The sequence below is a fragment of the Rhododendron vialii genome, chromosome 7a, assembly GCF_030253575.1.
Source record: "Rhododendron vialii isolate Sample 1 chromosome 7a, ASM3025357v1".
Classification (NCBI taxonomy): Eukaryota; Viridiplantae; Streptophyta; class Magnoliopsida; order Ericales; family Ericaceae; genus Rhododendron; species Rhododendron vialii.
In genome coordinates, this window is record NC_080563.1 from 30,013,537 (window position 1) to 30,030,865 (window position 17,329).

Consider the following 17,329-nt stretch of genomic DNA (forward strand, 5'->3'; position numbering starts at 1 on the left):
ATAATGCTAACCTCACATACAAATCACGCATAGATTGTGTTGTGGGTCCACCACGAGTCTCACACAAACGATTTGAACTGTTCATCAAATGTAAAATATTTTTTCAAGGGTCTCCGTAGTCCAGTTTGGACTGGTCTCTCTTATGTTCGAATCAAACACAATTAGGAAATCAGCTCAATCAGATACCTATATGTGCTCGATTTAATCATCTAACATTTCATTTAGATTTTCGGATAATAAAAATTTAGAAGATTGGATAAAGCGCTCATAGCTATCGGATTAAGGAGATTTTTGCTACGAAGACATTTAAAAAAATATTTTACATTTAATGAATGCCTTAGATCATTTGTGTGAGGTCCGTGGTAAGCTTTACAACAAAATCTGTTCACAATCTGTGTGCGATTTGTCTGTGTGGAAAGACTTATTAATTAAAATCCGACAACTTATTTTGTTTTTGACCTGATTTTACGTTTTTACTTTAATTTCCCCCACATACAGAAAACTATAATTAACTGCAAACAAAACGGTGAAGAACGTTCTGCATCATTCGCCCCTCTCCCTCTCTCTCTCCAGGGCATTTTCTCTCTCCAATTCCCTCATTCAGGCGCTCGCTCTCTCTCTCTCTCTCTCTCTCTCTCTCTCTCTCCGATGCGATTTTGATTTCTGATTGTCTTTTTTGAAAATTTGATTTATGATTGGATTGGCTTGATCGATTGTCGTGCGTATTGTGTTTATCTGAAATTCAACTCCAATGTTACTCTCGCAGCTTGGATTCGACAATCCGTAGGTTGTAGATTGGATGGTACAGATTCGACGATACATCTACGTATATATTTACATACACATAATTGTTTTGGCGCGTGGTTGGCACAGTGAAGGGGAAGAAGAAAATCAAGGGTTAGGTATGGGATATCTGAATTCTGTTTTGTCATCTACAAGCCAGGTTTATGCTGATGATGCACCCGTTAGCGGGGGTGGTCTCAGGTAACCATTAAGACTCTCTCTCTCTCTCTCTCTCTCTCTCTCTCTCTCTCTGTATATATACATATATGTTTAAATATGCATATGGATATGTGTGTTAAGTCACATATGAAATAGGTAGGAATCGTCGAAGTCACATAATGTGCGAGCTGTAACGCGAGGGTGCGTGTGCTTGCGGAAGCGCAAGCGTGAAAGAGTCGTTTAGAAACCTACTCTCGCTCAATTTCTTGGCATGTTAGATATTTTAGGCATTTAGAGAGGTGTACAGGATTGATTGTTCGGCCTCTTTTGGTTTGGACGATTTTTTGGCATTTTATCCTTCACTTTCAATTGTACACGATCCCCTTGATGCCTTTTCAGAAAATTTGTTACTTACCAAAAGAAAGAAAGCGTCTTTTAGAAACATCCCAAATTACTTATGTTCGTGATGAGTGCGAGGATTGAGAGCGCTAGGGCCGACCGAGAATTGAGAGTGGGAGCGCAAAGGGAATGGTTCTTCATGTTGGCGTGTTGGGATTGAATCCAGCTTTGATACTTCCCATTTGTTGAAGGTTATAGACAATTTGCATAAAAGTTGTTTTGTCTTTGTGTTACTGTCCATTTATTACGAATGTGTTTGTATTAGTAGGAGCCTGTTACCCAATATGATCTTGGTCCACCTGTTTCATGTAAATGAGGCACAAAAAGGATATTGTTTCTCAATTAGAATATTTTTTCCCGGTAAATATCTTAATTAGAAGTTAATTAATATCACCCACTATGATCACAGTCTCACTGTTTTACGTGAGGCAAAAAGAGAGAGGGTATTTGCTCAATTAGGAGTTGATTAATATCATCCACTACGACCGTGATATCTGCATTTTATGTAAGAGAGGGAAAAAAGGATTTTAGGTCTCAATTATAAGTCATAGTAACATCTAAAACATTAAAGAAAACTTGGAAGGGAAGAAAATGTGGGTTTAAATCTAACTTGTAACTTTTGTAATGGCTCAGGTTTGAAAATTTTCATATTTATCCCCAAATAAAATGCATTGTTGCTTGATTGGCAGGGTTATAATAGAACTCAAGAAATATGATAGGCTTCAGAAAAAGAGTTAAACAAGAGGGATGGTCCATTTGTATAGGAAGCGTAGATACATATATAAAATGAAGCCTTTTATCCGTTAGTGCTTGAATTTTGATTTGATCACAGTTTGATTATGTTTTACCAGAATGAAAAACAGAAATGGAAGAAAAGTGTTATTGCTGGATAAAATATGATTTTCTCTCTTTTGGCGTTGACAAAAGTCTTTGTTGAGTGTGTCCCACATCGGTTAATTCTCCTCCAAAACTAGTATAAGTCTGGGCGGCCTCTCCCTTATTGCTACTTGTTATTGAGTTGGATGCTTTAACAGCAATAATATTGCCGCTATAGAATGCACAAGCATTTGTTATCCCATGGCTGCCTCTATGTTCTCTGTGTATTAGCCCACAATAGGTACATATGATGTTCATTTCAAAGTTAATTGTTGATCAAGACTGTTTGATGGATCTGCACTTTATACTCCCTGGTCAGATTAATTGCTAAATGATGTCTCCTGCTTAGAATTGGAAAGATATATGTCTCTGCATATGGCAATAATGTTTGGGAGTGAGTGCTAGGATTTTAGAGATTTAGGGATTGTTGTTTGTCTTAATTTCCATTACAACTGAGGGAAGTTTATGGGATGTTACATTGCCATAGTTTAAGGGAAACTGGGCAGCGAAACACTTACCACTGTGGGATAACTCCGCAACTAATTTTCTTTTGTGCAGAGATCCCTAAAGTATCATAGCTTGCTAGAGAAAGGAACGTTCTCCACTTTTGGGACCAAAATGACCCCCAACCATCACCGACTAATTCATACTCATTACCAGTTCTGATTCTCTCTCTCTCTAAAAGTTTCTCTATTGCCATCCACGGAGATGCCCCACTGCGGACTGCCGACATTGTCAACAACGAATCAGGTGGTTCGTATCTTTACAACCTTCTCTCTCTCTCTCTCTCTCCCCAAAGTAGTGGCCAAGACAGACGTGTTGTCGGCTGCAATCCTTGATGTCCACCCCAGGGTTACCACAAATTGCTACAAGGGTTAGGAATTGCAATCTGGATCAAACAATCCCAATTAGTGATCAATAGCATATTGGTATGGGGATTCTGGCGACGCGAAGATAAAAATGGCCTGCAGATAATAAATAAACTTTCATATAACGAAACCCCCCCTCATAAAGTTAATCCTATTGATGATTTGATACTTACAGTGTCATATATAGATGCTACTATTACTAAAACTATCTGCAAAATGTTGCGCATTTGGAACGAATTCCGAACAAATGATCTGGAGAAGCCTACTCCCATCATACCGCGATCCCATTCCCATTCCGCGTACCACAACCGTGGTCCACCCTCACTGGAGATGTTTGGATTTTTCATCGCCTGGTGGTTGTGTTGTGATGTTCGTAGTGTGGTAGTGAAGATCGTTGCCCATTGGACGATGGCCAAAGTTTGTTTTGACCGAATGTTTTAGTGAAATTTCACTTACTAACATATATCAAACTATTCATTTGATAAGCACAATGATTTTTGTCCATAATTTCATTTGGTAGCCTTCTATTGAAAACATAACTTCTCAATTTTCATGTTTGAACCCCTTTTTAAGATTTCTAGGACATAATTGAAACCCCAGTGCAATTTCATTGATTTCTGTGGTGGCCAAAAGTTCTCTATGGTCTGAGATGGGGGTCACTAGAGCTAGTGGTTGGCTAGATGTGGAGGTCATCAGGTCGCTGGGGATGGTCGTTGTTTGATGGTGGAGTAGCCGGAGTGGGAGATCGTCGGGTGCATGCCTGCGTGGGCAGCAATGGTGCTAGTGATCAGGGTAGTTTTGTTTGAAAGAAGTCTAAATTTTAGTTGAACTATATAGTCTCTACCTATGTAGCACGGACACGGATACGGACACGGACATGGATACGGACACGAGACATGGCAATTCTAAAAAAATGGGGATACGGACACGGCGGGGGACACGCCACGTGTATAAATAAATAAATATATATATATAAATACATATATACATATATTTTTTCTTTTCTTCCACTGTTGATGAAGACATGTCCTATATGAATGTATAAGATTACCATGGTCCAAATGAAGGCATAATTACAATTTAACCCAAATATTTTAGAATAATTTCATATTAACCCCTCAAAATTAAAAATATATATTACATTTTGACCCTCAACCGTGTCCCCGGCGTGTCCCCCATCAAAAAATAATAAAAATTATTGGACACGCCACGTGGCGTGTCCAATACGTATTTGGGCGTGTCCCCGTGTCCAATACGTGGACACGGTGCCCTTTTGGAGTGTCGGTGCTACTTAGGTCTCTACATTAAATAAGGTTATGTCCTTAAACTTTGAACTTGTTGGGCCCAGAGTGCCCCCGTGGATTTGGTTAGACAATGCCATTCCCTGCGACCGCTCTAAAAATAGACTTGCGGATGCGATGTCGAATGCCATAAAAGACTTAATTGACGCCCTTCCTACCACCAATTGGTTTTGGGAGAGATGGTGGAAAAGCGGTCCGACAGAACTGAAGATGGGAGGTTTTTTGGTTAAGTCTTCCTTAGTGTAATGCATTGATCAGGGGAAAAGAGAAAGAAAAAGTTGATGGGAAGGGCCTGGGATTGTTTTTGTTATTCTTTGGCGTAAAATTTTGTTTGAAGGAAAAAAAAAAACTGGTTGGCGGTGAGGTCAGATGTATGGTTCAAGTTATCAGATGACACAGAGCAAACATGCAAGCACCCAACAAAAGGAAAAAGGTAGTTTAGCAAATTTGAGTTAACATTGCGCTACTATCTTATCATTACTGCATATTCTTCTCTTACTTGGTAGGTTTTCTTTTGTTTCTTTGAGACGTATGTATTGGGCTATTGATGGAGTAGGGTTTGTAGGAGATTCTGGCTTAGGAGCGCAGGGGCAAGGTATTGAGGTGGATTCGCTATCCCGATAGGAGGATCATGCTACTAAGAATGTGCCATGATGAATCTGATAAAATACCATTGGTTTTGGTTTATACGACTGACATCTGAAGGTATGTGGAGAGAGGGAGAGAGGATGAAATAGGAAGAGGGAAGAAGAACAGAGTTCGGACTTGTGGGACCTATTTCTGAACGGACCAATTTGTACAGAATCGTTGATTAATGGCAATAACACAAGCATAGATACTTTCTATGGCTTTTGTGGACTTCTTTAATACCTGCAACATACTTTTATGGCTATGTAAACATAGATAAAATGTTTGTCGAGATGGTGAAATACCAAAAAGGAATTGCATTATACTTCACGAATTCCGTGGGTATCACTGACAAACTTGCGCAATGGAGTGACCTTTTAGTTGAAGTTTGTATATGTACTTATTGACAACGTCTTCACTTGACTCTGATAGGTAAAAAGTGGGAATAATAATGTCATTTAGCCCTGACTGAAAGTAATTTCAACTACATAAACATATGAGCATTTATGAGAAACGACACTAGTTAGAGGTGAACTTCATTGTTCTACTGTATCTCTCTACGTAGTTAAAACATCTATTGTTTGTTCTTACATGGAAACTTGATGTACATTCTTGATGGTTGACAGCAGGAGAATGGAACTAGTAAATTTAGTATCTCATTTGCTATGCTATTCGCAGATTAGGGAAACAAAAAACTTTGGCTTATTCTTATATTAAGCTTCTCATCCCCAATTAGAATGTCCATATGAAAGTAGAATTTCAACGAGACCGTACCTATTGTGAGATTTAGTAAATATATTCCTAGACGAAGGGGTCGGTTAGGTTCACTGCCACTTGAAGAGTTTCCATGGGGATAAGATTAATCAAATCTGTTAGAATGCCCCACACTGATTAATTATAACCTCCGAATCTAGTAAATGAGCATGGGCTAAGTTTATCAACTCATTATCAGTTGGTTCTGAGTTGGATGCTTTTGAGTTTTCTTGGGCTTGGTGAACCATTTTTTGGGTCTATGCTAGTACGGTTACAGTGTTTCATGCTGAACGACTCGATGAGAGTGCATCAGGGGTATAAATAAAAGCCGTTAATCATTGTATCATCCTTTACGTAACGGGATTTTAGTCCTCCAATAGTGTTATTCACCTTTGTATCGGCTGATACTCTCCGCTATTGGCCAATATATGTCCGGATACCATTTCGTTTCCCAATACCGTGATTTAAAACCTTGGAGTGCATTATGCAGTAGCCTTCGTTAGCATATTGATGCTGTGATATGAACTTATACCTTGCTAGGATAATGAAACTGTGCATATGAATTTAGCACTGGCGTACTATTCTAGATTCTCAGGTGTTGATGTCTGTTTTCAGATCTTTGCAATTATGTTTTTTATTGCTGTTTTACTTGTTTTATACCTTTGATGCGTCAGTATTGGAGTACTCATGAAAGCCCCCCATCTTGACTCTCTCTCTCTCTCTCTGTCCCTCCCCCATCTTGCAAGTATGGTTGTATTGATGTTGCCTTTTAACTGTGTAAATAGTAATTTGAGGTAATTTTACTTGATTGGAATGTTCATGATTCTCTTCAACAAAGAAATGCATAAGAAGAGCCTATTATTTGATTGGCTGTGCTCAAGAAGAGCCTGATACAATGCCCACATTGTCTTTTGAAAACAGTCAGAATGGAAAATTCAGCTATGGGTATGCAAGCTCTCCTGGAAAAAGGGCTTCTATGGAGGATTTTTATGAGACAAGAATAGATGGCGTAGATGGAGAGATAGTGGGTCTCTTTGGAGTATTCGATGGTGCGTCTCTCTCTCTCTCTCTCACACCAATTGTCTTGATGGCTCTCCGCATAACCCTTGTTGTAATTGTTATTGCATGTGATACTGTGTTTGTTAAAAATGGGTCATCCTCATAAGAACTTTATATTTCCAAACGTCAATGAGAGAAGATAAGCCATTGAGAGAAGATAAGCCATTGGGTTGTGTGCAAGATAAGTTATTTTTCTATAGCCTTGAAATAAGGCGTTGGGTTGTATTTAGTGTTCCGTAAATTAAATTATAATGTGGTCTGTATTCTCATGTTTCACAAGAATGAGATGAATTTATTTTTTTATTTTTTTATATGCCTGCAAAGTTCATTACATACCAAATATGTGTATTCATGTCGTTGGCTGGTTCACAGGTCATGGGGGTGCTCGTGCTGCTGAATATGTCAAGCAAAATCTATTCAGTAATCTGATCAGTCATCCAAAGTTCATTTCTGACACCAAATCTGCTATAGGTTAGTTGTCCCTCTTTGCGGTACAATAGGTATTATGGTTTGCTTTCCTCACATTCTTCAATTGCCATTTTAGTTAATTCCGTTTTTTTTTCCTCTTCTGCAGCTGATGCATACAGCCATACAGACTCAGAATTCTTGAAATCAGAAAATACCCAGAACAGAGATGCTGGATCAACTGCTTCAACTGCCATCCTTGTTGGTGACCGTTTGCTGGTAGCGAATGTTGGGGATTCTAGAGCTGTTATTTGCAGAGGAGGCAATGGTAAGATTTAATAGATATATATTTTTTCTCGTTACTTGTGTTAGCAATTTGTGTTAACCTGTGTTAATAGGGCATCGATGGAAGTTTCCTTGATAATTGGTAATATATATGATCAGCTCTTTTAAGAATTTTCCCATTGTGAAGTAGAAGTTGATCAATCTGTTCAAAATGTGACTGTTTTTGGGAAATATAATACATGGGTGGTGTATGTGGCTTTGTATGATGATCTCTTCAATCATTTATTGGTTGTTCATCCTTGCTGAAGATCAATTGTTTGAAGGATCGTTTGCTTACTATGCTTCTTGCTGATTTTCCCAAGTCCACTGTATGCTAATAGCACTTTCTTTTTTGCTTCAGCTATAGCTGTTTCTCGTGATCACAAGCCTGACCAAACTGATGAGCGACAACGGATTGAAGATGCTGGAGGTTTTGTTATGTGGGCAGGTAAAGATATTTTAAGCTTACTATATGTGTTTTTGACTCTTATATAACACTGGGGCTTAAGAAATTTGCTGGCAGTGTATGATTCGGGGGTTTTTTTTTTTTTTTTTCAAAAGGAACTTGGAGAGTTGGAGGTGTACTTGCTGTTTCTCGTGCATTTGGTGATCGCCTTTTGAAGCAATATGTTGTTGCTGATCCAGAAATTCAGGTATGATTTGAGTGTATGATGCAGTAGAATTAAGGGTACTTATGTCATTTTAGTGTCTTTAGGGTTAGTAGAGTCTTGAGTCTATAAATAGGTGAGTTGGTCTTTCATTTTGGAAGCTTTTTGATTATTAAGAATATTTTTTTTGAAAATGGATTATTAAGAATATTGAATATATTGATTGAGACATAGTTTCTCTCTCTACCCTTTGGGGTTTATCCCCTTGAATGGGATTGTGCTCTTTCTTTGAATCTTTGATTCCCTTTGATATTTTGATTGCATCAGTTGAATCTGTTGATAGCGAATGCTTTTCTGAGTACCGACTTCAATAAGATTGGCAGCCTAATGCCTATCAAAAAAGATTGGCAGCCTAATTCACATGAGTCTTCACCTATGCTACCATCACGAGTTACATGACCTATTGTAGTTATTAGTGAAGTACACTCCCCATCGCTCGATGTTAGTCCTCTATTCTATTTTTGGATGTTCAAAAATATTAGTCCTCTTCGAAAAGTCAAGCAAAAAAGTGTGCATATTTCCAAAACCTAATCTCATAAATAATTGTAAATAGTTGTAAAAGTAAGAATAAAAGGGGTTGTATGTGAAATCAAAGATAATTTTCTAATGAAACATGCATTTAATGCATTTTCCTGTAAAAAAGGACTGACATTAAGGGACGAAGGGAGCATATGTGTGTAATGATTGTCCAACTTCGGATACAAACAATATACAACTCAAAAGTGCTGAGTTGTGTGGCCATATTTCCCTAATGCTTGAATGGGAAGGCCAATTATACCTTTTATATATACCATAACCCTAACCCTAAGTCAAAACAAACACCTTAACAGTTGCATGTTGTCACTGGTAGTTCACTTCTAGATCTACTAAAAAGCATACTCCCTCCGTCCCAAATTGTTTGCCCTCTTTGGATTACCATGCACGTGAAAAATAATGTACGAGCACGATTTTTTTTTTCTTCATAATTTTTTCGCCAAGTTAAAGATCTCATTGAGAAGAAAATAATAGGGTAATTTTGTTTCCAAAAAAATGCCATCGATACATTACTATTTATGTACAAAATGCACAGTTACCCAAAAAGGGCAAGCAATTTGGGATGGAGAGTGTATGCAAGTAGAATTGATGGAGTATTTGACCAGTTAAAGTTATGGGGAAAATTGCAGTTTTGTCTTCTCCTTTATTTGTCAAGATGCTTAATTGGTACTCGTACATGGTTTTATTTGATGGGCTAGTACTAAAACACCTATGCAGAAATGACACAAGAGAACCAATCAACTAATTAGGGAAGTTCTGGTGAAAATGCATTTCCTCCTCTTCTTCTTTGCTGGAGACACTTTTTATGGATATGTTATTAAAACAATGCCAGAGGTAGTCTCTAAGTATAATAAATAGTGACACTTCTGAAGTGTAATAACATACATGCATTCACAGGTTTCCTTTACGTTCAAACTTCATCCCATTTTACTTATTTTAATCATCCAACTTGAATGTGTTTGTCTAGTTTTTTGGAATCCCAAAATTTCTTTTAATTGAGAGTAGAAGTTTTAAAATGTGGAGGACTTCATAAGAGAAGCTCCTTCTTGCTGAGAATAGTGAGAGTGTCATGGGATTGATTTGGGTGTGTTTAGGTTGCAGATTTGTTTACATTTCCCTAATTACGAACACAGTTTAAGGTGGAAGTCTGGGTTTGCCAAAGAGAGTGACTTCATTCTTTCTTCCAATTTCTATCACCATTATGTAGTTGGGTAGTTAACTGCTACTCTTTACTACAAAATTGCAGGAGGAAAAGGTTGACAGCTCTCTAGAGTTTCTTATTCTTGCAAGTGATGGATTATGGGATGTTGTCACGAATGAGGTTAGCAAAATTTGACTTTTGTTGTTATTTTCACTTAACATTGGTTTAGTAGAGTTATATTTAGCCGTTCTATTCATGTTTGTTATGGGTTTCCTTTTTCTTAACCATCTTTGGAAGATAGCAGTACCTTTTTAAGTCAAACGATGGTTCTTTTTGATTGCCATTCTTCGGACCAACCTCTTGGTTGAAGGAACGGCAGATTGAGGACTTCTCATTGCCTAGTTACAGGAAGTATTGTGATGTAGTATCCTCATGTTTCTCAGGAGGCTGTTGCAATAGTTAAACCGATCCAAGAGCCAGAGGATGCAGCAAAGAGGCTGATGCAGGAAGCATATCAGAGGGGTAGTGGAGATAACATTACTATCGTCGTCGTACGTTTCTTGGCCAACCATGGGGCATCATCTCTTGGCAGCTCTGGTTAACTAAATCTTCTCATATTCTGCTGATGTCTCTAGTTCCCTTCCTACCCTGTGAAAACTGAAGCAGTCGGGAACACCATCGTAAATGCACTGTTTGAAGAACAATACAAACCTTTAACTTACCTCTTAGGTTAAAATGTACCTGATAATGTAACTAGTTAGAAGTGCGTGTGCTTAAAAATCGTTAGAAAACTACCTTTGTATTTTGGATGTTGTATGTGCAGTCTAAACATCTTCTTTCTTGGTACTTAAATGTGCAAATTGCAAAGTATACATATGCGGGTCATAGCAATTATACATATCAGGTCTATTTTTCTGCTGGTAAATCTCTCAAGGCTTGTGTTCGGATTCTAGATTTGAGGACTGACTTTTCGGATTCTAGATTTGGCGACGGAGTTATGGAGGCAAAGGAAAATGTGATGAAAAACATAAAAAGATAACAGGATAAAGAAGCTAAATTCTGTTCTTTACGCAGAATCATATCTATATTATTTATTTGAATGAATCTCTTCACAATTCCATTATCCAATCCAATTTTGGGGGAAGTTTGGCAGGTTCATTAACGGATGCTGGATTGTGCATAAATTGGATTATGGCTGTTTGGGTGCTTAGGCCCAAAATGATTTCTTTCAGAATCCGTTCTCAAAACTACACTGTAGAGATACATTTCAAGAATTAGCTCAGGAGGAGTTTTTACATTCTCATTTTTTTAGGAAATTATCCCCGACCTTCTATAAATTTCCACCCTGTACCCATGTTATATTGTTATATCAATGTGCCCTATGCTTATTTGTGATTTTTACTTATTTGTGGTACTTTATGTTTCCGTCCCTTGTAATTTGATTTTGCATCTCCATCACGGAATTTTGTTGCTAATTTATGGAAAAAGTGGTAATAATTGTTTTTAAAGGTAACATTTGAGACTTCCAAATAGGGGAAATGGTAATAAGTATTTGTGAAGTGGAAGGCCCCATAGATATTTAACTTAACAATATCTAAAAATATTTATGTTTAAAAGGGTTATTCATACATAGCACTCCCTCCATCCCTAAATAAGTGTCTGGCGTGCAAACTTAAGCTTTTAAAAAAATGCATTTGTTTTGTTAAAAAAAATCAAATTTTTTTCACAATGCATAGATAGTAATGAGTTCTATTAGATTGTGAAAAAAATTTAGATTTTTTAACGAAAAATATGCATCTTTTGTAAGGCCTAGATTTGCGCACCAGACACTTAGTTATGAATATCGAAGGGCAATATGCTTGCGTTCGGAGACGTTCGAGCGAGGGTTCGGTTGCTTCTGGATCGGAGTAGTGTTTGTAGACTTTTTTTTTTACCTGATAGTATTTACTTCCAAAATTGCTCCACTGTAGAAATAAAGGGAAGGCAAGGCCACCTTTGTTGAAGTATATAGTATGTGGTAGGTGAAGTAGAGTTGATAATTATTGGAAGGCTATGAACGTTTCCACAGGGAAAGTTGGCTTGGAAGGACAAAGACCAACCCTTCTTCTAAGTCAGCAGCTCCAAAACCAGATAGATAGTGGACTCTGCTTTTTCCTGCTCTTCTCTGGTAATAATATCATCTGATTCTGATCATCAAACCCCTGATCGATCCATATATTCCTTTGATAATTTCGATTCAAAGGGTTTTATTGGGATACTGTTTGGGTGAATAATAGCTTTGCTCTTCCATTCTCTACTGCGGATAAGTTCATTATAAGTTGTGCTCATGATGAGCGTATGAAAGAGACAACACAGACAGAGGTACACTCTCAAAAGTCTTCTAATTCTTAAACAAATTTTCCACATCATCAATTACGTTATATACAAATACAACCCCATTTGTTGTTGTACGCTGATTCCTATGCTTAAAGTCGAAATGTATCATAGTTTCAACCTAAATAAATTGCCTGCATGCACGAAACGTCACTTAACATTTTGAAATATTTTTCTATTTAATCATATAAGACAATATTATTTTATATAGAGATATATTGTTTAAAAAGTGAGGATAGAGAGAGATTAATTAGTAGAATATTATCTGTATCTTTGAAAAAAGAAATGATCCAATGACTACAAAGTTAACAGGAAGTGATATAACGATTGTAAAGGGGAATTGATTTTGTCACTCATCTTTTTATTAATGTTACTCTCATTCTCTCACAAAACAAATCATCTTACGTAGACACAAAGGGGAGTGACATTAACATAAAGGGGAGTGGCAAAATCACTCCCTTGTAGAGGTGGCTCTCATTTATATGCTTGACATTTTCAACCAACACTGCTTATCATAATTCTTTGTTTCCAACCGTTTCTTAATATTTTGTTTAAAAAAAAAAAAATCAGTTTCTCCTTTTTCTTTTTTGGGTGTGTTTGCTTCTCCTCTGTATTCCCTTTTGGTTTCCAAGTTTGTGTTGTCTTCTTGTCCTGTGCTTACTTCTTAATTCCTCTTCTTGTGTTGCACAATTTACCAAAACAGTTTTCTACTTTCTTCATTTCCGTTTAGCAGGAAAGCCCTGTGCGTGTTTTCTTCTTCCGGCAATACACAAACGCAACAGAGACGTGAGAAATGGCTCTCGAATGTGTTCTTTCCATCGGAGAAAACCTAACTGACCCGATTCGTTGTCAGTTTGGTTATCTGATTCATTATAAAAGAAACCTTGAAAGTCTAGGGGGTGAAGTCAATATGCTGGAAGAGAGAAGAGGCGCAGTACAACTATTGGTTGATAATGCCAAAAAAAAAGGACAACTTATTGGACCTGATGTTGAGGGATGGATGTCAAGAGTAGATGGACTGAGTAGTGAGGCCAACTGCATTCTCGAACAGGATGAAGCAGCTGAAGTGAAGAAAAAACGTTGTTTGAATGGGTGGTGGTGGTGTCCAACCCTCAAGTCGCGCTACTCACTTAGTCGGAAAGCAAAAAAGAAGGTAGTGGAGGTGGCTAAGCTGCGAGAAGATGGAAACTTTACCCAAGTATCGTACCTTGTGCCTCCACCCGGGATACAATCCAGACCCACTGATGGTATTAAAGGTTGCAAATCTAGGAGTTCAATCCTGAAGAAAGTCATGGAGGCGCTCAAGGAAGATGGCGTTAGTAATATGGTTGGCGTATGTGGGATGGGAGGAGTTGGTAAGACGACACTAGTGGAAGAAGTTGCCAAGAAAGCAAAGGAAGAAATATTGTTTGATGACGTGGTGATGGCAGTAGTGTCCCGGAACCCTGAGGTTAGGAAGATTCAAGGTGAAATTGCGGATCTATTGGGTTTTCAATTTGAGCAGGAGACTGAATCTGGAAGAGCGGATAATCTTCGTGACCAGATAAAGCGTAGGAAGACGATTCTCGTCATATTGGATGATGTTTGGAAGAGACTTGAGCTGAAACACGTTGGCATTCCATTCGGAGATGCCCATAAAGGTTGCAAAATTTTGGTGACTTCAAGAAGTGAAGAGGTTTGCAACGATATGGGAGCTCAAAAAAAATTCAAAGTTCAATTCTTACCTAAAGAAGAAGCATGGTCTCTCTTTTGCGAGATGGCTGGAATTTCTGAAGAACAGACTAATTTCCAGCCCATGAAGATGGCAGTTGCGAATGAATGCAGAGGCCTACCGATTGCTATTGTTACAGTTGGAAGGGCACTCAAAGGAAAAGATGAGCCTTCCTGGCGTTCTGCTCTTGCGCAATTATGCAAGTCCAACGGCAAAAACATCAGGGGAGTAGAGGAAAATGTGTTTAGACCTCTTGAGTGGAGTTACAATTACTTGGAAAGTGAGGAAGCCAAGGGATGCTTTTTGCTCTGTTCCTTATTTCCAGAAGGTTCTGACATTCCAAAAGAAGATATTGTTAGGTACGGGATTGGACTAGAGCTGTTTAGGAGCATTGATAGCGTGGGAGAAGCAAGAGACAGAGTACATGTCCATATCGATCATTTGAAAAAATGCTTTTTATTGATGGATGGAGAAAATGATGGATGTGTTAAAATGCATGATGTGATACGAGATGTCGCTTCCAGGGAGGAGCATTCGTTTATGGTCAAAACACTTAAAGAATGGCCAGAGAATGAAAGGCGCGGAAATTATGCCATAATTTCCATGATATGCTCTGGTATGCGTGAGGGGCTACCTCATAATTTAGAGTTTCCGAAACTTCAGCTTTTAAGGCTGGAGTCCGACTGGGCCATTGAATCCCCTGAGAGTTTGTCCGACCCGGCCATTGAATCCCCTGAGAGTTTGTACCAAGGGATGAAGGAACTCAAAGTGGTACATATGTCAAGCATGTATGTCCAACCACTGCCGAGATCAATCCAATGCTTAACCAACCTTCAAACCCTATCACTGCATCATTGCTACCTAGCTGATAAAGATTTGCTGGCAATTGAAGCACTAAAGAATCTGGAAATTTTGAGCTTTACTGGATCTACTATCGAGGAGTTGCCAAGAGAAATTGGCAACCTTAATCGCTTGAAGCTACTAGATTTTTTGAACTGCGATGTGACAAGGATTCCTCATGGGGTTTTGTCAAGTTTATTGAAGCTAGAAGAGTTGTATCTTGGGGTGAGCTTTGCGGGGTGGGATGTTGTTGTAGAGGGAAAAGATATTATACTAAGTAATGCGTGCATTGCTGAGCTAGCATCCCTGCCTAATTTGGTGGCTTTGGATATTTATGTACCAAACATTGAGTGCTGGGTCTGGCCTAGAGATGTGGTTTTTCTTGGGAACATAAGAGCATTCCACATTTGTTTTGGGAAATCAAGCAGATATATTGATGAATGTTTGTATCCATCAACCAATCGACTGACACTAAAATGTATTGACATCAGTCATGGTGTTATGGAGATACGTGGACTTAAGATGCTATTCAAGATCACTAGAATTCTGTGCTTTAATTCAGTAACGTGGGTGAAGCACAACATCTGTGATTTGGACCATGATGGTCTAAAAAACTTGTCAGAGCTGCAAGTGGTTCGTTGTTTAGATTTGGAGTCCCTCATCAACACAATCGATGGCCCGCTAGCAAAGGAGGCTTTCTGTGCGCTGAAAACTCTTCACCTTTCTATCTTGCCTGAACTGATGCATTTGTGGAAGGGTCCCACTCAACTTGCATGCCTCCGCAATCTGACAGATGTAACAGTGTATAGATGTCCGAAATTGGGATACTGTGTGTTCTCACTTGCCATAGCTAGAAATCTAATGCAATTGCAGAATATTACGATACAAGACTGTGATCAATTGGAGGTGATTGTTTCTAATATTGGTGGAGGAGAGCATGAGCTAGCATCAGCAGCAGCAGAAGAAGATGAAGATGAAATTCAGTTTCCGAAACTGACATCGTTGAAGCTTCATTATCTGCCAAATTTTACTGGTTTTTGCAAACCCATGAATGCAGTTAAGTTGCCGCAATTGAAACACTTGGAACTGGAAGATATTCCAAAGATCAATTTTCTATGGCCTACTTCACAGACTAATTATGGAATCACCATTAGACCACTCTTCAACGACAAGGTACATATGCTTTCACTCTAAGAGCTCAACGTATCCTCATTTTATTTATTGGAATGATTCTAATTGCATTTTTTAGAGAAAACAGTTTTAGTCAAGTCTATTGTCCTTCTCTAGAAGCAAGATTAATCATCTAGAAGTCTATTATTTTTTAGTCAAATGATACTAAACACTTCGAGGGGCCTTCTTTGCCAAATGATTTGTGAAATGCTTTTATGTGCGAATAGAAATATTTTCGGGCTTTTATTTTTCAAACTGTAAGTAGATCGAATTAGCCTTAAACCTATTGATTCAGACATTAAGTGGATTGTGTTTGCACGAAATGTGGTTTGTTATGAGCAATATGATATTCTCTGCTGCTGTGATGGTAATTGCAGGATACATTGAGTAGCATTGAGACATTGAACATCTTTAATATGGATAATCTCATAGAAATATGGCCTGGGGATCTTCAAGCATTAAAACTAAGGGATATAGAGGTTCACTACTGTCACAAGTTGTTGACTATTCTTTTTCCATCCAATTTGATCGAATGTATGCAAAATCTAGAACGACTTCAAGTGCACACTTGCGACTCAGTGGAAGTAGCATTTGACCTTTGCGGATATCTAAATGTTGGCGGAAAAGGCAAAGGACCTATAGCTGTAGCACTCCCTTGCTTAGCTCATCTGGTACTCGAGAATCTACAAAACTTGACGCATGTTTGGGCAAATGGTTCACGGACAATTCAAGGCTTTCAGAATTTAAGATTCCTGACTGTGGATGGTTGCAGCAGTTTGAGAATTCTGTTATCACCTTTTGTAGCCAAACTTCTTGTGAACCTAAAAAAATTACAAATACGGATATGTAAGGTGATGGAAGCGATCGTTGGTTGGGAACAAGAAGCAGATGATGAAGTGACACCAAATACAATCTTCATATTCCCTCAGCTAACTTACCTAGAGCTCGTGAATCTGCCACTCCTTGCGAATTTCTGTCCCCAGACTTGCACTTTCCAAGGATCCTATTTGGAAAAAGCTTGTATTAGCGATTGTCCTGCAATGGAGTCACTCCCTTCAGCAGTCCAAAGCGTGATTGACGAGCAACAGTTCTGCAATGGAGTCACTTCCTTCAGCAGTCCAAAGCGTGATTGACGAGCAACGGTAAGTTTAAAAATCGCGTAGATTTTCAACATTACCCAACATGTATCTTGTTTAAGGTGTAATAGTAATATATGCATTCTAATCCAGTCGATCACCATTAATTCATTCTATCTCTATGTTTCAGTATGCAGATATTCTAAATCTCTTGAATCTTCGAAATCTACTCCCTTTGGCCATTATTGTTTGGTCTTTTTT

General features: G+C 38.3%; 2 protein-coding genes across 4 annotated transcripts; both read left to right on the plus strand.

The window, feature by feature from the left end:
• Nucleotides 1-453: 453 nt before the first annotated feature.
• On the plus strand, nt 454-10,823 carry LOC131332210 (probable protein phosphatase 2C 59). Its single transcript, XM_058366289.1, has 9 exons — nt 454-604; nt 767-984; nt 6,689-6,816; nt 7,199-7,297; nt 7,401-7,559; nt 7,917-8,003; nt 8,117-8,208; nt 10,004-10,078; nt 10,342-10,823. Exons 2-9 carry the CDS (start codon nt 800-802, stop codon nt 10,498-10,500), a joined length of 984 nt encoding a protein of 327 aa, XP_058222272.1. The 5' UTR covers nt 454-604; nt 767-799; the 3' UTR covers nt 10,501-10,823.
• A 1,117-nt stretch (nt 10,824-11,940) lies between these two features.
• Nucleotides 11,941-17,329, plus strand: LOC131332211 (probable disease resistance protein At4g27220). Of its 3 annotated transcripts, none has more exons than XM_058366292.1 (3): nt 11,941-12,259; nt 13,002-15,995; nt 16,370-17,329. In XM_058366292.1, the coding sequence occupies exons 2-3, from the start codon at nt 13,065-13,067 to the stop codon at nt 17,123-17,125; spliced, it is 3,687 nt and encodes a 1,228-aa protein (XP_058222275.1). In that variant the 5' UTR covers nt 11,941-12,259; nt 13,002-13,064; the 3' UTR covers nt 17,126-17,329. The 3 variants fall into 3 exon arrangements, with proteins under 3 accessions (XP_058222275.1, XP_058222273.1, XP_058222276.1); XM_058366290.1 differs by having other exon boundaries at nt 11,945-12,259; nt 13,005-15,995; XM_058366293.1 differs by having other exon boundaries at nt 11,971-12,008; nt 13,005-15,995.